This window comes from Dermacentor albipictus, chromosome 9 (assembly GCF_038994185.2).
Source record: "Dermacentor albipictus isolate Rhodes 1998 colony chromosome 9, USDA_Dalb.pri_finalv2, whole genome shotgun sequence".
NCBI classification, from domain to species: Eukaryota; Metazoa; Arthropoda; class Arachnida; order Ixodida; family Ixodidae; genus Dermacentor; species Dermacentor albipictus.
In genome coordinates, this window is record NC_091829.1 from 15,071,467 (window position 1) to 15,092,759 (window position 21,293).

Genomic DNA, 21,293 nt, shown 5'->3' on the forward strand with positions numbered 1-21,293 from the left:
CCTCGCTATCGTCGTCTTTCACCGCGTTGCCTTCCATCATTCGCTGCGCTCGTTCGTTCGGTTACGAGGGACAACGTCAACACTAGCCGCAGGAAGGAGCGCCTAAAGCTGCGCTCTAAAAAAATAAATGGGCTTTATTGAGCAGACGCCTCCGACATCATGACGTCATAGTGAACTGGTGCGGCAACTTCACTGTGGTGTCGCCACCCGTCTTTCGTTATCGCAACTTTTCTGGCTTACCAAGCCACCTCTCACGGTGAGAGCGGGCTGTTTTATTTATTATAGTAGGGCAACTTTTTTTTCACCATATTGTCCGTTTAAAGGAAATATGAGCATGTTCACTCAAGTTTGCAAGAACGAGAGGGGAACGCAGAATTACGAGCTCGAATCAAACCTCTACATCAATTGCAGCAATATATTGCTGCCTCACATCAAATTTGTTTCTGCCAGTAATTTCCCGCCCACTGGATGTAGGTACGTGCGAATGTTAGGTGCGGGTCACAAAAGGCACCGTATGTTTGTGATGACCTGTGGTGTATACACCGGCCACGTGATTGGTAGAAAAATGTGCACATTTAAACACATTGCTGCAACTGGTTCATTTATTACTGTTGCTGCAGCAACTACGGTCTTCGCGCTAAATTAGTCCCGCAAACGGACGCCGGCCGGCAACCCTGTGAAGCAGGCAATCGCGGAAAGCGAGCGAGCAGTTGTATCGCACTCTCTCCGCTACGGAGGTGTCGGCGATTTCCTCGGCGTCGCTGCTATGGCTGCCCTCCCCACACTTGCACAGGTCAGTTCGTCGCGAGCTGGGGTACGAGGCGCAGTGGGGACGCAGACACCTGCTTGTTCCGGAGCCGCTAACAAGCTGTTTTCTTGCGAAGGGGGCGGAGTAGTTGCTACCTGCAAAGTTGCCCCACGGAGGAGGCTCGCTCGATTAGGGTTAATTGTCATCGTAAAATGAGTTTTCGCCTCGGTTTCTGCTCACAAATTCTGTTATAAGTGTGCTTCGAGTGCGGAGCACCGACGGGCGCGTTCGCCGGTAGCATCTGCAGCGCCTGCAGCCGTGCACTTGACGGGTGAGCTTCGGAGAAGGTTGGATGGGTTTGGCCGCGCCGACTTTCGGCTATAGGATGTGTCAACATCGGAAATACTCTAGCGCGACGCTTCAACGTTGGTGAGCGGACGCGCATGCATAGCGGTCGTCGTGTTTCCACGAGTGTGCAGTTATGCGTAGTTTCTTCACGCATGAGCGAGCCGCACGTCGGTTTAGAGGAGAGGCTTTTTGGCTATGCGCGACGCACACCGCATACTCTTGTGCGCGCTGCTGCGGATGTTTACTACTTTTGGTCGCTCGCCGTTTCTGGATATCCTTGCCTGGTGGACAGACAGTGAGAGCAGCGGTAATTGAACTAGCCTGGCAGGCGAGCTCACTTTTAACGAACTACCGTTAATTGGCTGTTGTCAAATTGACTTGCGCGTTCAGCTGCTTAATTGCGAGTCAAAAACAACGTACTACAATTTGGTTATAGGTGTGTGGTAGTACCCTACTCGGGCGCAATTTAATTTTCAATACTTTTGCGTGCAAGAACATCGTCGGATCTTTTACCGCTTAAAAACATGCTTCGGCCGTCAATTACTCTGATAAGGTACGCTCGAGATTCGCGTTGCGACGACAGGAGATAACAGGCGTGTTTCAATTCACTGGCATCGAAACGTAGATTAGACGCATACGGCGGTGACAATGCTTTAACAGATGCAGAAGCCGCGCTTGTTCGGGTTTTGTGCAACTGCATTCCGGTATGGGCTCAGCGTGCACATCAGTTTCGCCTTCTTTTTAAGTCTACGTGTTGATCTTCTATAGGAACTTCGACATACCCGAGTCCTTATCCAGTCTAACTGCTCGCGTCTCTTGCTATATATTGCAGATTGCCGGAAATCACACCACGATATACGAGGCTTTCTATCAACAGGTATGGTTTCTCAATTCTTCAGAGCATGATTGCGCGATCACAGTACCGATAACCTTTTTTTGTAGGCGAATTTTTTCTGGAAGAGCACGCCCATCTCACATATACCTAGCGTGAGCTTTAAAACTATTTTAAGTGTAGATTGTTGAATTAACCCTCGATAGCCACATGCCATAGTACTATTAATCAACATATGTGCCTAATATTTGTCTTTTGTCTTCATGCTCAGCTCTGAAATATGCATAATCTGTCTACCAAATGTTGGCGTATACTCTAAAGCAAAATAATGTTTTTAATGGTAATGAGTATAGGAAGTGGAATAGTAAGTAGCACTCAGTAGGCCTCTGTGACCAGAGACATTTGGTATTCAGTGCAGACTGCCCAGCCCAGGAAGCCCAACATGTGCAGATTCACAGCATGGAAACAAAACAAGGATGGGAAAAAAAATGAAATGACAAGTGCTTCTTCTTGTCCTTGTTTCCGCGCTTTGAATTTGCATTGTGGATCACCAACTAGTCAGTTCCCGTATGTTTCCGCAGCCTAACTGGCTACTAAATGAAGTGTTGAGTGTACCCCATAAAGAGAGATATGTACAACAGATGTTCGTGCCTGTGTTTGTTTCAACAGGTGGATCCTGCTGGCATCAATCATGTTGGGGCACTTGAGGCCGCAGCATTCTTAAAGCGCTCTGGGCTTGCCGACGCCATTCTGAGCAAGGTATGCCAGCATTGCTCTTACATTTATGAAAGTAGGACACAGAGTCACATGTGTTTGAAGTTGAAAGTGCACTGTTTCCTTCTGTTAACCAGCATAATTTTTTGTTCAAAGCAGCATAGATACAGAACACAGTAAGAGAGCATAAAACATTGGAGAACTGCCAGTGTACCCCCTTTGGCAGCATTGATTCTATTATACAGAGGATATATCATACATACATGATGTAGTTGTATCTAAAAGTAGTTTGTTGATGAACTCAAGATTTAGTCGAATTCCTGGTCACAGTAGCATTTTGAAATATGACTGAATACAAAAATGCCTGTAATTTTAAGTTTTAGTGCGTCAGCATTCTTAGGGTACTTCAGGCGCTTTATGTGTTTTTATGTATGTTTGGATGTATCTAACCATTTTCCCACCTACCTGGGTCACTGTGTAGTCCATGGTTGAACGGGTAGCGCATCAGCCTGCTGTGCTGAGGGAACAGGGTTTGAAACCAACAGTCGGACCAACTTGGGTGGCTGAGTATGTGGCAATGTGGTATGCCTCGACGAATCTTTTTCACGTTGACGTAGGTCACTAGATGCGCGACTGGGTAGGTACTGCTGTTCATTGAAACTCTTTGACACTGACTTGGAGCACCCAGTATGTGCCAGTCAGTCTGTGCTGGTCTTAAATGAATATCTTTGATCCCAATTTGGGTCCCTGGGTATGTGCCAGTTGGTGTGTGCCACTCTTCAGTGAACGTCCTTGACGCCAACTTTTTTTAGGTGTGTGTCACTGGGAATGTGCCGCTCTACAATGATTAAAAATATCCCATAAATTTCTCTAGTGCTGAGCGGAATCGGCCCACATTACAAGTGCTCCTCAAGGACGGCAACCCGACACTTTAGCAGGCTATGCCACAAATGCATTGGGTACGGGCTGCTTTTCAGTGAACGTCTTTTTCGAGGACGCTTTAGTAAGCGGCACCTTTAATGCACTGGGTATGTGCCACTCTTCAATGAACCTCTCGCCAACTTGGGTCACTGAGTATGTATTGTTAGATGTGCAGCAAGCGAGGGTACAATTGTCAGCATTTGCAGGCATCGGTGGGCCACGCGTGAAGTTCTTGGCAGCGTCACTAGATGTCGCAGCATGTACAGAAGAGCAAACATGTCTGCAATAGGCATTAGTAAGAGGCGATTTGAGGATTGGTGGAAGAAAAGTAGGGAAATCACAAAAACGGAGACGTACAAAAGCACAGTTCGAAATAGGGGATCAGAAAATTTGGGTGGGGTAGTTCATAGCGTTCTTTTCTCTTTTTTTTTTTGTTTAACCTAGGTGGGACATTAGGCAGTATAATAGCAAGAGCTTGGTGGAAAAACCCACCGCCCCGTTCCAAAGGGGACGCTCATAACATCCATCCATCCATGCGTGAAAGGAGCCCAGTTTCACGTGTTTCTAAGTGTTCGCACACACCGATGCACCATGCATTTTGGAGGCTACGCGCAGGCTTCGCAGTGACGGTGGCACTGTATGGCATTGTGTTCTTAGGGAAGTGCAAAAGAGGAGTCCCGCTGCAGTACATGCCTCATACATAACTTGTTTTGATGGAGGCAATATGTTGTGTCACTATATTGATTCAATTCTAAACGCATTACCGTCGATAGTCATCGTCATATGGGAGTACAAAGCTCCAGGTGGCAAAAAATTATGCTGAACAATCTGGCAGAATTTTGAAGACTGCCATGCAAAGAAAATTTTGGTTGCTGCTTTGAACATGTATATGCCTGGTACTTTGTATGCACACACATGCTTGCATATGTACACAAATGCACATGCAGTTTATTTGAAAAAAAAAAAGAATTTATGCCAGTTAGGACTCCTACATTTCTTTTTTAAGCTGATATATTGACATATTATACAATTTTTGTGTTGTGCTGCTTAAAGAGCCAGCACAAATTTATGATACTGCTGAAGTGTTGTGCCTGACAAAAACTCATTAAATGATTGGGTTCCCACAGACCTGAGTGATAACACAGAGCACTAAAACTTCATCCTGTTCATTCGCATATCATTGCAGCCAAGTTGTGCGTAAAGGGCTGCAAAAAGAGACTCAACTTTAAGTTAGCATCTTGTTCCATTTTATGTGGACTTGCTCATATCTTTTATCACCATCCTGCCAAAGCTGGCGGTGAAGTCTTGATAATGGTGACTCGGCTGATTGTGATGATTGCAGATTTGGGACCTTTCTGATGCTGGTGGAAAAGGGTTCCTCGACAAGCGGGGTTTCTTTGTCGCACTCAAGCTAGTGGCCCTTGTGCAAAACTGCAAACAGCCATTACTGGCAAATGTGACATTGCCTGCACCACCGCCAAACATGGTATGATCCTCCTTGTATCTTGGTCTATTATTTTTACTTTTAGAGTGGCATTATGGAAACATTGCGTCAGTTTGGACTGGTACACAGTTTTTGCAAAACTAGCACTTTTTCCTGTAGAAAGGGCTGATTATTAACACTTTCGTTGCTGGGCATATCGGGTGTTTCTGCCACTCTGTGCCAGAGGTTTTTCCAAAGTGCAACAGATTAAATTTTTGTACCAATAGCGCTATTTATTGGTGATATACTGCGGAACATCTTACGTTTTTAATCTGAAAATTCAAACAATGCAGTAGAACCTTGTTCCTACGTTTTGGAAAGAACCGCTAGATAAAATGTACTAACCGGGAAAACATACGATCCGAAGTAACTAAAAAAGTTTTACAGACTCGACTATTGTTGACATCTATGTAATGCGCAGATCTTTGCTGCACGAGGCGCCGACGCATGTCGAGCTGGTGGTGCTCCAGCAGCACGAGATGCGTGTTGTTGTTTTCCTCTTGCGAGGCCGATGGAAAACCGAGACAAAATTGAGCTGGCGGGCAACGCCGCATACCACCGAAGTGAAACGTGATGCCCACATCGCACCACCTGCAGCACGGAATGGCGGCGCGTTTCGATTATTGCCTACTAAAAGTGTGCCATACGCTACCAATGGCACTATGCACCACGCGCTGTACAAAGATAGGTGAACGTGCTTGTCGCAATAGGTTTGGCGGCAACACCTGTGAATGTGGCTTGCGATGACCCAGGTGGAAATTTGCAGGCACCGGAATAAGAAACTGTGTGCACCGTCGTTTTCACGTGAGACGGGCGGCTATATACTGTTCTGGATCGCGCAATATGTGCCTTTTCTTGTTCACTTGGAATCTAGCAGCCGGAAAATGTATACGATCGCAGTCTGCAGCAAGGAACGACACGTTTCAGTTATTGCTTATGAAAAGCGTGCACTATGCTTCCGACGGCACCACGCACTTTAGAACAAATAGGCAAAGATGCTTATCGCAATAGGATTGGCGGTGATATCTGTGAATGCCACATGCAACGACCCGGAGAAGATTTGCTGGTACCGAAACTAGAACTGAGTGCGCACCGGCGTTTTTGCATGAGACGGGCAGGCAAGTATTGCGGTGATGCTGTCGCAGTGGTCAGTTATATACTGTTCTCGATTGCGCGTGCCTTGCGCATTTTCTTGTTTGCATATGTAGCGGCCGGAAAACATATCATAGAGTCGCTGTTTGGCGACGTTCTGAGCGTTAGTGCTGAAAAATCATGTTTTCCAGGAACATATGAACAGGTAAAAATGAGCATAACTCTATTGGGCCATGATTTTGTTCTCGACTGCGAATGTTGGCGCTGGGATAACGTACGTAACGGGAACGTATCAGCGAGGTTCTACTGTATAGCTGCGCTAATTAATGATTTTAGAAAAATTTTTCACATACAACACGGCCTCTTCGTCGCTGTCACCACCACTTGAACACATCTTATGATCAACATAAGCATCCTCCATTCAAAGTTCATAAGAAGTTCTTAATTTCTGCATCGTTCAAAAGACATGCAGGTTTTTCGAGCCAGTCTGCCATTTTGGAAAGCTAGACGCGACTTCACTCAGGCATTTCACTTAAGGTTAATGAAGGCAATAAATCGCAAATTTCCCTTTCTTCAACTCTGTGTGTGTTGACCATAATATAAATTTTTTATTCAAACATTCATTCACGAGTGTATAACCCACTGAAGCAATATTCAGAAAGTTGTGCCTTGCCAAGCTGCACAGTGTACTCAGTTCTGAGATATTGTGAAATATCTTTTCTTCTCACAGGCAGAGCAGATTCGGAGCACCAACATAGATTGGTCGGTTAAGGTAAGCAGTTCAGTCTGGTAACGTTTTGCAGTAAGCTAAAGGTTCTTGAATATTTATGAGCAAAACAAGCAATCAAGTACATTAATGTGTATATTTGTTTTACTTCATTTCTCCAAGCCCTTGGAGCAGACCAAATATGTAGAGATGTTCAACTCCCTGGGGCCTGTAGCTGGGAAGCTTCCCGGAACCAAAGTGAAACCGGTAAAGTCTGGTTGTGGTTGTTGTTACGCAGATGACTTCCATCCTGAACCAAATGTGTAATGTTACTTGACTTTTACAGGTGATGCTGAACTCGAAGCTTCCTGTGGATTTGCTGGGAAAGGTAGGTTTCTTGTTCTTGCTTGCACTGGAAATTTCATTAGCCAAAAGAGCTAGACTGTAGAAAGAGCAAGCAAGTACTACATTTATGCTGATTTTGGCATGTTTTCTTGGTTACTACATGGAATGTCAATTTAGGTGTTTTTAAAGTTGTGTGGTTAAGGTTGGTTCAGTAAGGCTATTTTAGAACTTGATTAGCCTACGTGTTTGTTAGTTTTGGAAGGTCACTGTGTCAGGTATGTGTGTTTTAATACACTGTAACTTTGTTAACTTGGAGTCTGTTTGATTCACCTGCACCACTGTGAACCAGTTCACGGCAATTCATGAGAAGTTCAGAAATTGTGCAGCTCGTTTCCTGAAGTGCAGGCCGAGCTAAACAGTCAAAACGAATGCAAAGATGCAGACGTGGTGCAGGCGTTATGTTTTGTCAGACTAATGTGCACGGAGTGCACGAATTTGAGAGATCCTGAACTGCAGGTATGATCGGCTTCTGGACTGTAAACACACCACACTTGCGTAGACACATCAGACGTGTGTAAGCGGGGTTTTAATGGCACTCGCACCCGTGTGCTGCATCATCTGGTATGCCGCTGCTTCGCACCTGTATGCCTGCACTAACACAGCACCGACAGTGGAGTAGGTGCAGCAAAATCATGAAACAGCCCTGCACCTTTCCTGCACCTTTTGAAATGGATGTCATGGTTCTGCGGGTGCCATTGCTGCACCGCTGAAACGAATGGCACGATGCAGCAACTCGTGAACTGGTTCCAGTGGCCCAGGCAAATCGAACATACCCTTGAAGTCGCAATCTGCACAAAAGACCTTTGATATATCTGTTCATTATAAGCATATATTGTATACATGCTGGTATTAGCAGTATTTTTTCTATTTACTTCACTATAGTTGTGTTGTATCAGCTCGAGTATAATATGCCAGCAATTTTTCCACTAATTACAGTGGCAGTTCCAAGTGAATTTAGTGAATTTTCTTTCATGTTAAATCCCCATCCTTATTTGTTCAGCTGAAAAAGACGTTTTAATGAGGAGTTGCACACAAACTTTTCTTTCAGAATTCCTTTTACTGATAACATTGAGCTGCATCACAGATTTGGTGATGGTTTCACAAATTTGTGTTGTGCAGAGTAGATATGTCCAGTTAATTTGCCATGTTCAGTGGCCTTGATTTTTAAACCTGGTGTAACATTTTATTTTTCATAAACATTTAACTCGCATTGGCCAGATGTTGTCACATTTGTGACTCTACTTCAGTAAGTTCTTTTAGGTATTCAAATGTTGGATCGTCACCTGTCTATCGCTTTTGTCATCTTGTGGCATAAGACAGTTCTCAGTGGACAATTACTTATTTTCTGTTCTAGTGTTTTAATTTTATCTAGCTTAGGTTAATATTGTGATGGTCTGCAGTGAGGAAACCACAGCCACATTTATTCCCAAATGCCCCTGTGAGGCAAGAGCAACTGACAGAAATATCAGCTTAGCTACAATATCTCCCATTACTGTACCATAATGTCTTGACTATTATTTTAGATCAACAAATTCAACTGTTTGATGGTACTGAAAAATATTCAAGTGGCTAAATAGCGAGTTTAGGTTTGCTAAACTTGCAACAACACCTTTGAACATAGCATGGTATAGATTAACGAGGCTTATTTAAAACAGTGACTGTAGAAATGGAGTGGAGGAGTCCGCAAGAAACCTTGTCAACTGTAACTTTGTACTTTAGCATTCAGATGCCTGCAGACAACACAGTAGTTAAACATTATGCTGCAAATGATTGCTTTTCACACGGAGCTCTGCCTTGTGCCTCTTCTAGATTTGGGACCTCAGCGATGTCGATCAAGATGGTGCCTTGAGTGAAGAGGAGTTTATTGTGGTAAGTGCAAGTTGTGTTTGAAAGGCAAACCTGTGATGCCTCCTGATAGACCATGTTATTAGTGATTATGACTTGCAAAATGTCATTTGTAACAGCACCTTAACTTCAAGCAGCACACAATTATTTTTGTTTGCCTGGTTCATTAGGAAAATACGACACAGTGTGCTGGAGCTGTGCTTGATGTTTATTGCGTGAGGGTGCCTTGTGTTGCATATATGTGCTAAGGAGTAGAAATTGCATGGACGCAGTTAATGTGTGAGCCAAGTTGTAAACTGACAGAAATGCTTGGAGCAGACGTTCTCTGTTTATTGGAAACATGCAGGCGATGCACCTAGTTTACAAGGCCCTAGACAACTGTCCCATACCGAGCGTTCTGCCCCCCGTGCTGATGCCACGGTCTAGGCAGAGTCCACTGCCCACAGCCATCCCAGCAGAATTCTCTCCAATGGGCATGTCCGGAGTGCGCCGAAGGCCTAGCACCCCGTCGTCTGTCGGTGCGCCCGACATTGCCTTGCACAATGTAAGCATCTTGTACAACTTTTCAATGACCCTCCTCTCTGTTGCACGCTTTTTCTGCCCACATCATTGTACTTCTGGCTGACACATTGTGTAATATATGCTGGGCATGTCTCTTGGCCAGTGGGGGGCTAGCTGGCCCTGGTTGCTGTGGTTTTTTGGAATAAAGTTAAACAGGTTGTACTGAGTTGCGCTAAATGTACTTCTATATATCAAGAATTCGGTATATTGTAACCTGGGTATAACCAAATTTGTGATGCTTTCATTATACATGGATTGAACAAAACCGTGTGACAGGGCTGAAATACCCTGTGGTGATCTGACTTTTGCAGCAGCATGTGTAAGTAATGCAGCGTACCGATAGGGCCTAGCTCTTTATTGGTTATTGGTTATGTGCATGATAAAAAAAAGAAAACATGCTCAGGAAAGCACACGTGAAAAAAAAGAAAGCTGCTGTAGGTGGTTTGGTATGGATTGTCGGTGCTTGGAGTTATAAATATCTGATGTCCGATTCATTTTAAGGAATTTATTTTCCATGAATATTGCTAAAATGTTTTGCATGTTTGATGTATCGCATTATTTCCTGTACCTAGGTCTATCATAATCGGGCTTGTCTGTATCATACTTGGGCAGCACACATCAGTATACCCTCTTGCGTACCTTGGTACCTCCATGTGTCTGTGAACATACCTGGCAAATACAATCAAAGTTGGCAAAGGATAAGAAATTTTTAGACATAGGATGGAGTCAATATAAGAAAAGGCAACTGAAAATGCTAAAAAGGCCTTTGTCTTGCAGTGGACATAAGTAGTCTGATGATAACCACGGCATGCAACTTCTTTCACACCCAATCGCTGCAGAAAGTCTGCATGCATTGGGCACATTTAATGTTCAAAGAAGTTTTCATAATTAAGAATGGGTCAATAAAAACCCACTTCGTTGCTTTCATGTTTTTTTTGCACCTTGAATGATTGAAGAATCTAAGAGCAAGTGCTGAATCTGCCTACAGTTATATGTATAAACCTGCCAAAAAACCAAAGTAGTAGTAAACTAAGTTTTCTTTCAGAACAAAATGTTTTCTTTCCCTTAAAATGTTGTACAGTGTTTCATAAAATTGTACATGCTTCTGTTTTCACCTATGTACCTGTGACGTTTGTTAGCTCTTCAGCATGTAGAACATAGAGAGCTGATCCTTTAAATGTTGTTCCCTTTAGATCTTACTTGGATAGCTTCAAATTTTCTTTCTTAGCTTGTACCATTGAAATGTGAAATAACCTGTCTAGGTACTTATCTCTGGCAATTGCCACGTAAGCGTTTTGTAAAGGAACTTTCTTTACATGTGATAGGCTGATTCTATGTTGTATTAGTGCACTTACCCTTTTCTGCTATGTCTAATATATGAAAAAGCAGTATTTGTAAATAAAGTCTAAAAAATATTACTCACTGCCACGCCAGCTCACTGGCTATGGCGTTGCATTGCTGAGCACAAGGACGCAGGTTCAACCTCCGCCGCAGAGGCCACATTTAGACTGAGATGGAATGCAGAAATGCTCGTGTGCTTACATTTAGGGGCACATTAAAGAAAAACCAGATGGTCAAAATGAATCCGGAAGCCCCCTTTACAGCGTAGCTCATAATCATGCATATATTTTTTTAAGCTAAAGCCCCAGAATTCAGTCTTATCTTCCTCCCCCTGTGTAGTCACCATCAAATGTGGCCCAACTTCACCCAGCGAATTTTCAGCTTTTTTACACCTTGTTAGTAGAAATACAGTAGAAAGGTAGCTTTCACCAGGGCTTCAAAATACCCATAATGGTATCGATGACATGTTCAAACGATTAAATTTCCTTCCAATAAACAGTTCAAGTTGAGCTAATGGTGAATATGTGTTGAACACTGGCAGTGCATCACCTTTCGGCAAAATCTTGTCTGGATGTTTCAAAAGCTAGACTTATCAGCTGTGACATTAGTAAATAGGTTCTAGCGCCATCTGGTACGAGCTTACTTAGCCAACAGTATGGCTGTGTTCTTCTCCCTTTATCAGACCCTCCACAAGCCACCACTTCCATGGGTGGTCAGCGCCGCAGAGATGGCGAAGTTCAGCCAGCTCTTCACGAGCCTAGACACCGACATGGATGGGCTGGTTAGCGGAGCCGATGTCAAAGGGACCTTTCTCAAGACTGGTCTCCCTCAGGCCGACCTGGCCCAGATCTGGTGAGTAGTAAGCTGTTTGTTGCAAGTTTATTGTGGCGTTGATGGAACGTGCTGGCTTCCAAATTGCATTCATCATGCTTAGCATTTGGATCAGTGTCAACACTGCTGCCTGTTCTGTTTCAGATCTGCTCTTTAGCTTAATGTGCTCAAGCCATCATTCACGGAGATGAGCTGGAGCAGTTTGCTGCTTCACATTCCTTCAGTTACAGTTGAGCCTCAGTGTACCGAACACTAATATAATGAATTTTTGAATATAATGAAGTACATCTGAAATGTTTCTCGATGATATCAGTGTTGTAAAGAATACATGCTATTAGAAAATAATGAATGTAATGCAAGTGTTCTCATCTTGATTATGACTTTTTTTTATAAAGAGGTTTGACTGTAAGATTAGCATTTGGGATGTTTTTCATTAAAAATTGGTGTGAAGATGATTTGCCCTCAAATCATTTCTGTATGTATCTCATATTGGCATGAAGGAATAGTTAAAAGTGGAATTTGCCAGCAGACGTGTTTTTGGAAGAATACATAGTTTTCCATGCAATGTGGCACCTGTGCCTTTTTTATGTCCCCTCTTCCATTTTTTTTTCTTCTCTAGAAATTGTCAATCAACTTGACTGCATTGAACAGACTCACAGATCCTGCTTCACTGCTTTGTCAAGCAGGGCTTGCACACCTCCTCAAAATCCTTGAAAACCCTTGAACTCGGACAAAGAGATTCAAGGGCCCTTAGAACTTCTTGAAAATAAATGTACTCCTTGAATTCCTCTAAAGCTGGAGTTGGGTTGAACATTCAAAGCAACAAATTTCGTATAGGAGCTATGTCATAGACACCATCTACCATGAAACAATCGTAGATATATCTTTTTCTAAAGAGTGTTGTTAAACAATTCCAATGTAACATGTCTACAGTCACCAATGACAGGATTATTTAAATCATCATTGCCATCATGGAGTTGGACAAAGCCAGATGAAGCGACCAAGCAGTGCCACCATTTTGTTGTTCTGCTAGTTGCGGTGGTCTGCAAATGTATGGCAGAAAGTAAGTTTCAGTAATTTGGCATTAACATGATGAGAATGTTTTGGTGAAGTTAGACACTACCAACAATCTGCCGCTAGGTGATTGACATCGTAACGGCGCAACTATCACCTCCAGATCCGGGGAAGAAGAATGTTCATGTGAATGTAATGTGAGAATACAACACGTTGGCGTGCTCAACTTGAGCGGCTGCGGTATCGGCCGCTACAGAAATCTTGCTGCACTGTGGCTGGCCGGCCTAAATAAACAGTGGCCATGGTGGCTACCTCTCCCTGCCACGTCCTACAACATCATTACAATAGGAACATTATTCTAGAAAAGTGTCTTAAGAGCTTGAACCGTGTGTCCAACTCAGCAGCTGCTTAGCTGCAAGAAAGGGCGACTAAGAATTCACAACTGTTCAGTCTATCCATGGGTATGTGTACAAATAAAGTTGGTTTTCCCTCCCTGAATTTTTGCCTTTGGCATTCTTGAAATCCTTGAATTGTTCCTCAATCTTGAGTCAAATGTTTTATGCGAACCATGGTGAAGCTCGTGTAGTTGTACCCCATGACATTTTAGTGGCTCTGTTTCCCACAGGAACTTGTGCGACACGAAGCAAAATGGGAGCCTGAACGCTGAGCAATTTGCACTGGCTATGCACCTGGCAGCGGAGAGGACAAAAGGTGTCCCGCTACCCACTACTCTGACACCTGACATGGTACCACCTTCACTGAGGCCAAAGCTCCAGGCATCGGCAATTGGTTCACTGGTAAGCATTGGTAAAGTTATTCTCCAAGAGACATTTGGACTGGCATGTAAAACTAAATACTGTCGTTGTGCTGTGGTAGATACACAATCATGCACAACATATGGAGTCATTGAAAGGAAGCGTTAATTCAAGCCATATCATACTTCTGAAATAGCAGAGAGATCAGTTTTTGCCTAGAACAGAGGTTAGACAAGGCACGAGTGAAAAACAGGTAGCAGCGTCAGCTTTGAATGCTTAAATCATACCCATGATTGATTGCAGCAGCATGAAAGTAGTTGCGGTTTTTTAGATTGTTTCACTTGAAATAAAAGCAGAGTTTGAAAAAGGAGTGATGTACCAGACCAATATCATTTCATCTTTGCCTTCATTGCATCTTCGCCATTACATGTCTATAAACTCTGTGCATTGGTAACATCTGATCCTATTAAAAATGGTGCTGGCGTTGTTGTTTCATTTCTTTTGCCATGATTCTCAAAAACTTCTAAATGCATCCGCCATGGGTGCTCAGCAACTATGTTGTTGGGCTGCTAAGCACGAGGTCGTGGGATTGAATCTCGGCCACGGCGGCCGCATTTTGATGGAGGTGAAATGGGAAACACCTGTGTACTTAGTTTTAGGTGCACGTTAAAGAACCCCAGGTGGTCACAATTTCCGGAGTCCTCCACTACGGCATACCTCATAATCAGAAAGTGGTTGCGGCAGGCAAAACCCCATAATTTTTTACTTCTAAATGCACTTTGGCTTTCATGTGGTAGGGTAGACACTGTTGGCAAGGTTATGTTTTCTTTATTGCAAGTATTTTGGATATGTGTAGTACCTTAAGCATATAGTAGAAGTACCTGAAGAGGATTTGACTGGTGACACTTCTGGTACTTGGCATCACAGGAGTTGGAAAAGCTTTAAATAAGATTGGGTCTCCATCACAGCTTCTTATGTGGGGGGGCTTTGGATACGTTTACTAACATTTAATGTGTTGCCAGAATAAGAAGCAACTTGACATCTCCCGTAGTCTTAAGGAAATTACTCCAGTGATGTTTTGTTGAGAAGCACAAGTTTTGAATTTTCACAAATATCTAGATGTGACATCCCAGGTTTTACTGCATGGTATGCAGCATTGCGTGTGTGAAGCAACATTTATAGTGGTGGTTCTGTTGGCTGGGGTTTTATCTGCAGGATGGCGGTGGTCCCCTCGTTGGCCTAGAAGGGCTGACCAGCTCTACGCCACCACCCCTCAGTGCTCCAACTTCAGGAAACAAAGAGCTTGACATGATCACCGATGAGATGAAGACGTTGCAGATGCAAGTTGCTTATTTTTGTTTCTACCTCGGCACGCTTTATAAAGGTTTACTTCTGCTCTTTGTTAGAAAGGACGAACATTGTAACTGTATACAGAAAAATGTTTTGTCGTCCAAGCACTGGCACATGCAACCATAGAACTTTTTTACTCCCAGAGCATTCTGCTGTTTATCCAATACTGCTAAATGTTGTCAAGGATAAAATCTCTGTTGATGAATCTCCGTGATGAGCCTCAGTTGGAATGCCCCTGTATCGTGCAGAAGTAGCCCACAAATGGGCTAGCCAGAGGAAATTTGAAGCAATGCATCATGCCCTCCTCTGCCTAAAATGACTGAGGGGTTTCCTTTCAGGCAGCAGACTACAATATTAATAATCACTCTTTTGCACATTAGATGCAAATCTGAACACTGTTCACTTGGTTCACCGATTTTGTCACAAGTGCGACACCCTATATGCTTGTTGATAAGTTATGTTGACTCTTGGAAAGGTAATGGGTTCAAACAGTGCAATAACATTGTGAGAAGACAGATGTGTGCGGTGTGAACATTTTGTGGCATTGAAGAACTTCTGTTATATCGTAAGGTACTTAGTGGGGTTTTGGATTTTCAAAATGTGTAAAGGAGGTTTAGATTCCTTGTGCATCATGTTTGCACACCCAACTTCTTTGGTCATGTTAAGTTGATTTAACTCAACTGGTCGTGGTAAAATTAATGCTTCCTATTTTGAAATCTTTGGGCACTCATTAAGCAACCATTGCCATGCTTCACATTGTTTGTGGGTGCAGAGACAAGTCGACGCTGGAGCAGGAAATAATCCAGGCGGAGACAGATCTGAAGACCAAGAGCGTAGAGCTACGGAACCTCGAGACGGAAATCGAGACCGTGTCAGCCATGCTCAAGCAGCTCGACTCGCAGAAGAGGGAGGCCCAGAAGCGGCTCGCCGAACTCGGTGCTCAGGTGAACTACGCGGCAGATGTTGGCAGATGTGCCAGGCATGTATGGTAATTGTGTGTGCTGTTGGCTTGCCCGATGGTCCACAATATACCAGAACACTCTCTCCCTTAGTTGTTATCACAGATCAGTATTTTGAAAGGTACACCGAAGCAAATAAATTAAGTCACTTTGCACAGATAAAGTATTCTTTCACAGCTACCTATGTATTTGTTGATTTTGCTGTAGGAAGTTGATTACTGCAAGAGAAATGGAAGGTCGAACTTTCATTCTTAAAATTCTCGCGCCAACACCGTAGTGCCAGTATATCAGTATTGTGTTACAGATTTCAAGGTATTTTTTCATACTTGGGCATTGTGCCCCATTTTTTTAGCATCCCTTTAAACTGTCATTCGCACACTTAACATTACTGCAATATTGTGATGCTAAGACATGGCTGGCAAGATTTTGTGACAAGACCAAGCACGCAGCAGATGTGACAGGCACAAGTAGCTCTATTATCATTATACTGCTGACAAAACCACCAGCAGATAAGTATAACGCAGTTGCAAAAGCTCTGCACACTTCATTTGAAGTTTGCATGACAATAGTGTGGTATTGGTAACATGCCTGCCTGTCCAAGAAACACCGATTGTCCAAAATGTCCAAGAAACACCGATTTTGAACTAATGCCTCATTTTTCTGTGCAGGTTTCAGCTTGCGATAAGGAAACATGCATGGCTGAAGTTAATTCAGAAACCTTTCATAATCGCCTTCCTTGTACCTTTGTTGTACCTTTGGGTCATGTAATAATGGTTAACGACTTTCTTACACTGGTGGATGTGTTTACACCTTTTTCCACTCCTTCTCTTGTTGCCACTACTTAAAGCCTGAATAGCATATCAAACAGTTTGAAAAGCATTTAAAAAATGATGCATTTGGTGCTGTGAAGTCAAATAATTCCTCTTAGGAATTGGAAGAAGCCATTATACGAGGGCAAATCTTAGTTTTTGCCCCTATTTTTTATTAGCCAAAATAAGGTACAGATAGGTGATTACAAATGTACATACTATTCTACGTACCTTGCTCTTTTTCCACATAGTCCCCACACCGATTCAGACATTTGTCCCATCGCAGTGCTGAATTTGAGATTCCCCTGTGGTAGAATTCGTCCTGCTGACTGTAAATCCACCGTCGTACTGCTGCCTTGGCTTCATCATTGCACGTGAATCACAACACCACCACCTCGCACTTCTCAAAGCGAGACAGCTTTCCCCATGCGTGGGCTTACTTTCCCTATGGTTTTTGATGACCGTTCGTCCCTTGCTCCATAGAAAATGAATCGCACTTCGTTGCTCGTATGCCGTGGACGTGTGAAGCACAACCTTGATCTTCAACAACTGATAGCAGCACTGTGCTGCAGAGCTACTGGCAGTCCAAGAAAGGTCCACTGCCGGGAATTGATATACATATTGACTTTGCATTTACAACCGTAACTTAGGTTTAAAAAAAAAGGGGGGTGGGGCGGCAAAGGCTTTCTGATTCACCCTCGTATATGTGTGTAGCATAGCGCAGTTAATATTGCCAGGGTAAAGTACTGCCTGTGGACTATCTTATAGCTCCCTTAGTTGCTCTGGGCACAGCTTTTGAAGTAGCATATGCCAATTGCATCTTTCATGCTAAAATTTTCACAGGCTGACAGCACAAAGAAAAGAAAAAGAAAAAAATCTTTTTTAAATTTAGGAGTATTGTTTTATTAGCCGTGACTTATATAACAATGGAGTCTACAAAAGTACCACCTCACATGTTTTTCAAAGAAAGTTCGGGCAGTGTTGCCGTGTGATATTATAACATTACACAATATAATCATGTCGTTGTGCCAACTTGTATTTAGTTCTGCTTTGTGTTCTTGGTACCCTAGAGGAGCTGGAGAAAAGGGTGAAAGGATGTTGTGCATGTGGATAGCACCTAAATACTGCCCATCTAAACCTGTTGACTTTATGTAGTGTTACGTAGTGTAACTCGAAAGTGACAATGCAGGCCATAGCAGCAATGTTCTATGTCTCAATTTCCCTATGTATTACCATAGAATTACCTATCAACTAGCTGCTAGTAGATCAGTCCACAGTTATGTTCCTGTAAGGTCAGGAGAGAGTGGTACTCAACTGATTTGCCAGCTTATTGGCCATTTGTAAGTTGGAAATGAGTATGAAGGAAGGCATTCGGTGCAGTAGAAATTGTCAAAGCCACTGTTGCACTAGAGCATGCTGTAGTGCGCTGTGGGGGTTGGGGCTTGCCCTTGCACACTTTGAAGAGTTGCATGATCATGTTTTACTGGCATTCTTGTTCCATGCATTGTGCGCAGTTAGCGTCTGGTATCTGTGGCAGTGTGTACATAGTGGAATCAAGCTGAACCCTCCATTCCCTCGAGTACTGCATTTGCATGTCTGAGCATAGAAGACCCCAAACCTTGCCTTTTGTATTGTGTGCATTGCACTGCTGCCACCTTTTGTTCACCATTAGCTATCATTTGTCGCAGCATGGCAAGTGGTACTGCATATTTCCTAGAACCTATGATGCATCCTTGTCAGTTGAAAAGCAGTGCTGTGTACACTATTTCTACAATGGGCAGGGCAACTACAATACAGGCATTCACAAATGTTTCTAGCAACATATTTATTCCCTATGAAAATATAGGAAATGTGTGCATGAAACAAAATTGAATTTAAAGATGACAGATCACATTCTTGTGATCTTATCACCTCAGATATCTTTTTGACATACCTCTTGCTCAAGGATGCCGCACTAAATATACAATGCGGCCCAGAGAGAAACGCAGTGCTGCTTCTCAACTAGAACGTGTTGCCAGATAGCCCTGACACAAGACAGTTTTGCCTGCATTTTTTATTCTTATTTTAAATGTTGCACTTTACAGCATAACCCATTTAGTACAGCATCTTGCATTGCCCTATTTTCTGCAAGTAGCAGAAGCAATTTAATGTTATGTCCTTCAGGGGATTGAAACTCTTTTAATCTATAGGAATGAAGACTTTTTTAAGAAAGTAGTCTACAAAATTGGGTGGTGAGGTCTCGAGGCCTATTGGCCTCGAGACCTCATGCGCCAACAATTAAGCTTCAGATCACCGAGCACTAGCTTAGTTTAAAGCACGTAGCTTCTTATGTGCAAAATTTGCAATAGGCACTGAAACTTGCATTAAATGGGTTCTGCCAGGAGCACTTTGTTGCTTTTGTGGTTTCATTGTGTTTGCAGACCACATGCCCGAGTAAAGTGTGATGGTCATGAATAGACATGCATGTCTTTTTTTTTTTCTTCTTGCTTTTTTTAGAAAGCAGCATTAGATAGAAACTTAACAGAAGTTAGAGAGGAGATTGAAGAAGAGAGAGCGAAGGTACATACCACTATTACTTTGTCTTCTTATTTTCTTTACTCTTCAAATAAACTTGGCAACTCGTGCTCAAGGTGCTATATGCACAAATTTTCCCTCGCTGCTTCCTGCCAGCATGATGCACCTGCTTTCCTGGTTTGCATGAATTTTGCATGACCCCTTTTTCTTGCCTGCATGAGCAACTTGTACTGTGCAATGGCAGTTATGGTAATTGTCCTGAAATGAGGCATCTCAAGATTCAAGTATGAGGTGTTGAAAAGCATTGTCATGCCTAATTGACCATTGAATCGCAAAACTCTAAAGGAGTTCTTGCAACCATAGAAATGTGGTTACATCTTGACGCAGTTGTGGGTATTCATGTATCTGCACTTCAAGAAAGGCAGTCATTTATATGCCTTCTTGTTAATGAGACTTGTTCAGCAGGTTTATTCTCAGTCACTTTGACTGAATGATTTCCTGTGGACATCTTTAGTTGCATTTCGTAGATCAGTTAATATATTGTGACTTTGGACGAAAGAGTGTCAGCTTTGTCAGTTAGTCTCAAGTCAGAATCCACCTCTTGCATGCTTACCTGTCTTTTGCATGCCTGTCTCTTTTCTCTGTATCACGCTGAAATAAAATTTTCATCTGCAGCAGCACCTTTTGATGCTTTTACCCAAGGGAGATGAAATGGCCTTCTGGCCAGCTTATGTGCCATCCTATTCTGCCCATGCTTATGTATAGGTGTCAGCACTGAAGAAGCAGCTTGAAGAGCAGTCGAAACTTTTAGAGGTGAGTCTGTTTTGCCTTTTTTTTTTCTATATTACGGTACTTTATTTCATCATGTGCTCACAGATCTTACTGCAAGAGTCACTTTGGCTTTTGTTGTCTTCTGCTTTTTATACAACTTTGACGCATGTTTGTTTAGGCTTTTGGGTTATACAGCAGTTTTGTTTATATACATGACTATTCTGACAGTAATAAATTGGCACATAGCTGGCATCTCTTTGCCATTCTTTTTTGGGACTGCTGTTTGTGAAGAGTTTCTTCCACTCTGTCATTCACTGATTCATTGTTTAACGTGTTGACCTTAAGATCCTCCATGATGGTTAAGCTTATCCTACTTCATCACAATTTAAATTTTGTCTTTCATTGCTTTTTGTCGGTATAGTTATTGTCTTTTCTAATACCTGACCAGACTGTTGTGATGGGTTATGTTAAAACAGACATTTGTAGAAATGCCTGTGGTAGGGAACTTTCATCTCCAGCAGCCTTATAAAAGGTGTTAAAGCATGCCAAGCACAACTCCAATAACAAAGCACAAGATGAATTTTTCAAGTTTCAATCATTCCACACTTTAGAGTTAATGGAAAATTCCCAACTAGGACTGCATCTTTGTGGATGCATGACTTTGACACTGTTACTGTATGTGGCTTTATGCTTTTCAAGTCTGGGCGGTAGTTGGGGCTCATGCTCTGGCACCTGTTTCTTAATCCCATATTCGGGAGTGCCATACTGAGAAGTGTCACTGCACCATTGCTATTGATTGGCCCAGCTATCGCAGCTGAACCAACAGAAGTAAATGTAATAAACTTCTGGATGGATGTTGTTCGTGTTGATAGCATTTGTATGTCAAGTATGGGAAATGCAAACATTGTAATGTCTAATTCCTATTGGTAGACTTAAACATCACACTGAATGGTAATGTTGCGCAAAAGTGACCTTAAAAGTTATTGTTTTACAATGTGGTCCTAGGGCATTGTCTCAGAGTGTTTGCTCGACATTCGCAGCTCTCATATTCCTGTGTTGGTTTTGGAGTAGAGGAATGCTAAGCCTGACATGTTGCGATGTCTGCTTCTAGGAACAAGAGCGAGACCTGGAGCAGAAGCGGGCCGAGCTCATGGGCCTCTGCCAAGAGGAGTCTTCACTGCAGGCCGAGATTGACAACAAGAAGGCACAGGTCCAAGCACTCAGCCAGACGCAGCAGGACACGCAGCTGCAGATCAGCCAGGTGTGTGCATGTGTGTGTTTGTCGGCAGTCACG

General features: G+C 43.0%; 1 protein-coding gene across 2 annotated transcripts in view; it reads left to right on the top strand.

Moving 5' to 3' along the window:
• Nucleotides 1-584: 584 nt before the first annotated feature.
• The window catches only part of LOC135903648 (epidermal growth factor receptor substrate 15-like 1), a 34,820-nt gene continuing 14,111 nt past the window's right edge, over nucleotides 585-21,293 (top strand). Inside the window, exons 1-16 of one of the 2 annotated variants that reach the window (XM_065433968.2) lie at nucleotides 587-793; nucleotides 1,929-1,973; nucleotides 2,598-2,687; nucleotides 4,906-5,049; nucleotides 6,869-6,910; nucleotides 7,028-7,111; nucleotides 7,191-7,232; nucleotides 9,059-9,118; nucleotides 9,441-9,638; nucleotides 11,679-11,848; nucleotides 13,467-13,638; nucleotides 14,812-14,936; nucleotides 15,719-15,890; nucleotides 19,211-19,273; nucleotides 19,994-20,041; nucleotides 21,111-21,260. In XM_065433968.2, coding sequence (XP_065290040.1) covers nucleotides 767-793; nucleotides 1,929-1,973; nucleotides 2,598-2,687; nucleotides 4,906-5,049; nucleotides 6,869-6,910; nucleotides 7,028-7,111; nucleotides 7,191-7,232; nucleotides 9,059-9,118; nucleotides 9,441-9,638; nucleotides 11,679-11,848; nucleotides 13,467-13,638; nucleotides 14,812-14,936; nucleotides 15,719-15,890; nucleotides 19,211-19,273; nucleotides 19,994-20,041; nucleotides 21,111-21,260 — 1,632 coding nt within the window. In that variant the 5' untranslated portion in view covers nucleotides 587-766. Of the gene's footprint in view, nucleotides 794-1,928; nucleotides 1,974-2,597; nucleotides 2,688-4,905; nucleotides 5,050-6,868; nucleotides 6,911-7,027; nucleotides 7,112-7,190; nucleotides 7,233-9,058; nucleotides 9,119-9,440; nucleotides 9,639-11,678; nucleotides 11,849-13,466; nucleotides 13,639-14,811; nucleotides 14,937-15,718; nucleotides 15,891-19,210; nucleotides 19,274-19,993; nucleotides 20,042-21,110; nucleotides 21,261-21,293 lie in introns of both variants that reach the window. The other variant, XM_065433969.2, reaches the window with a different exon arrangement.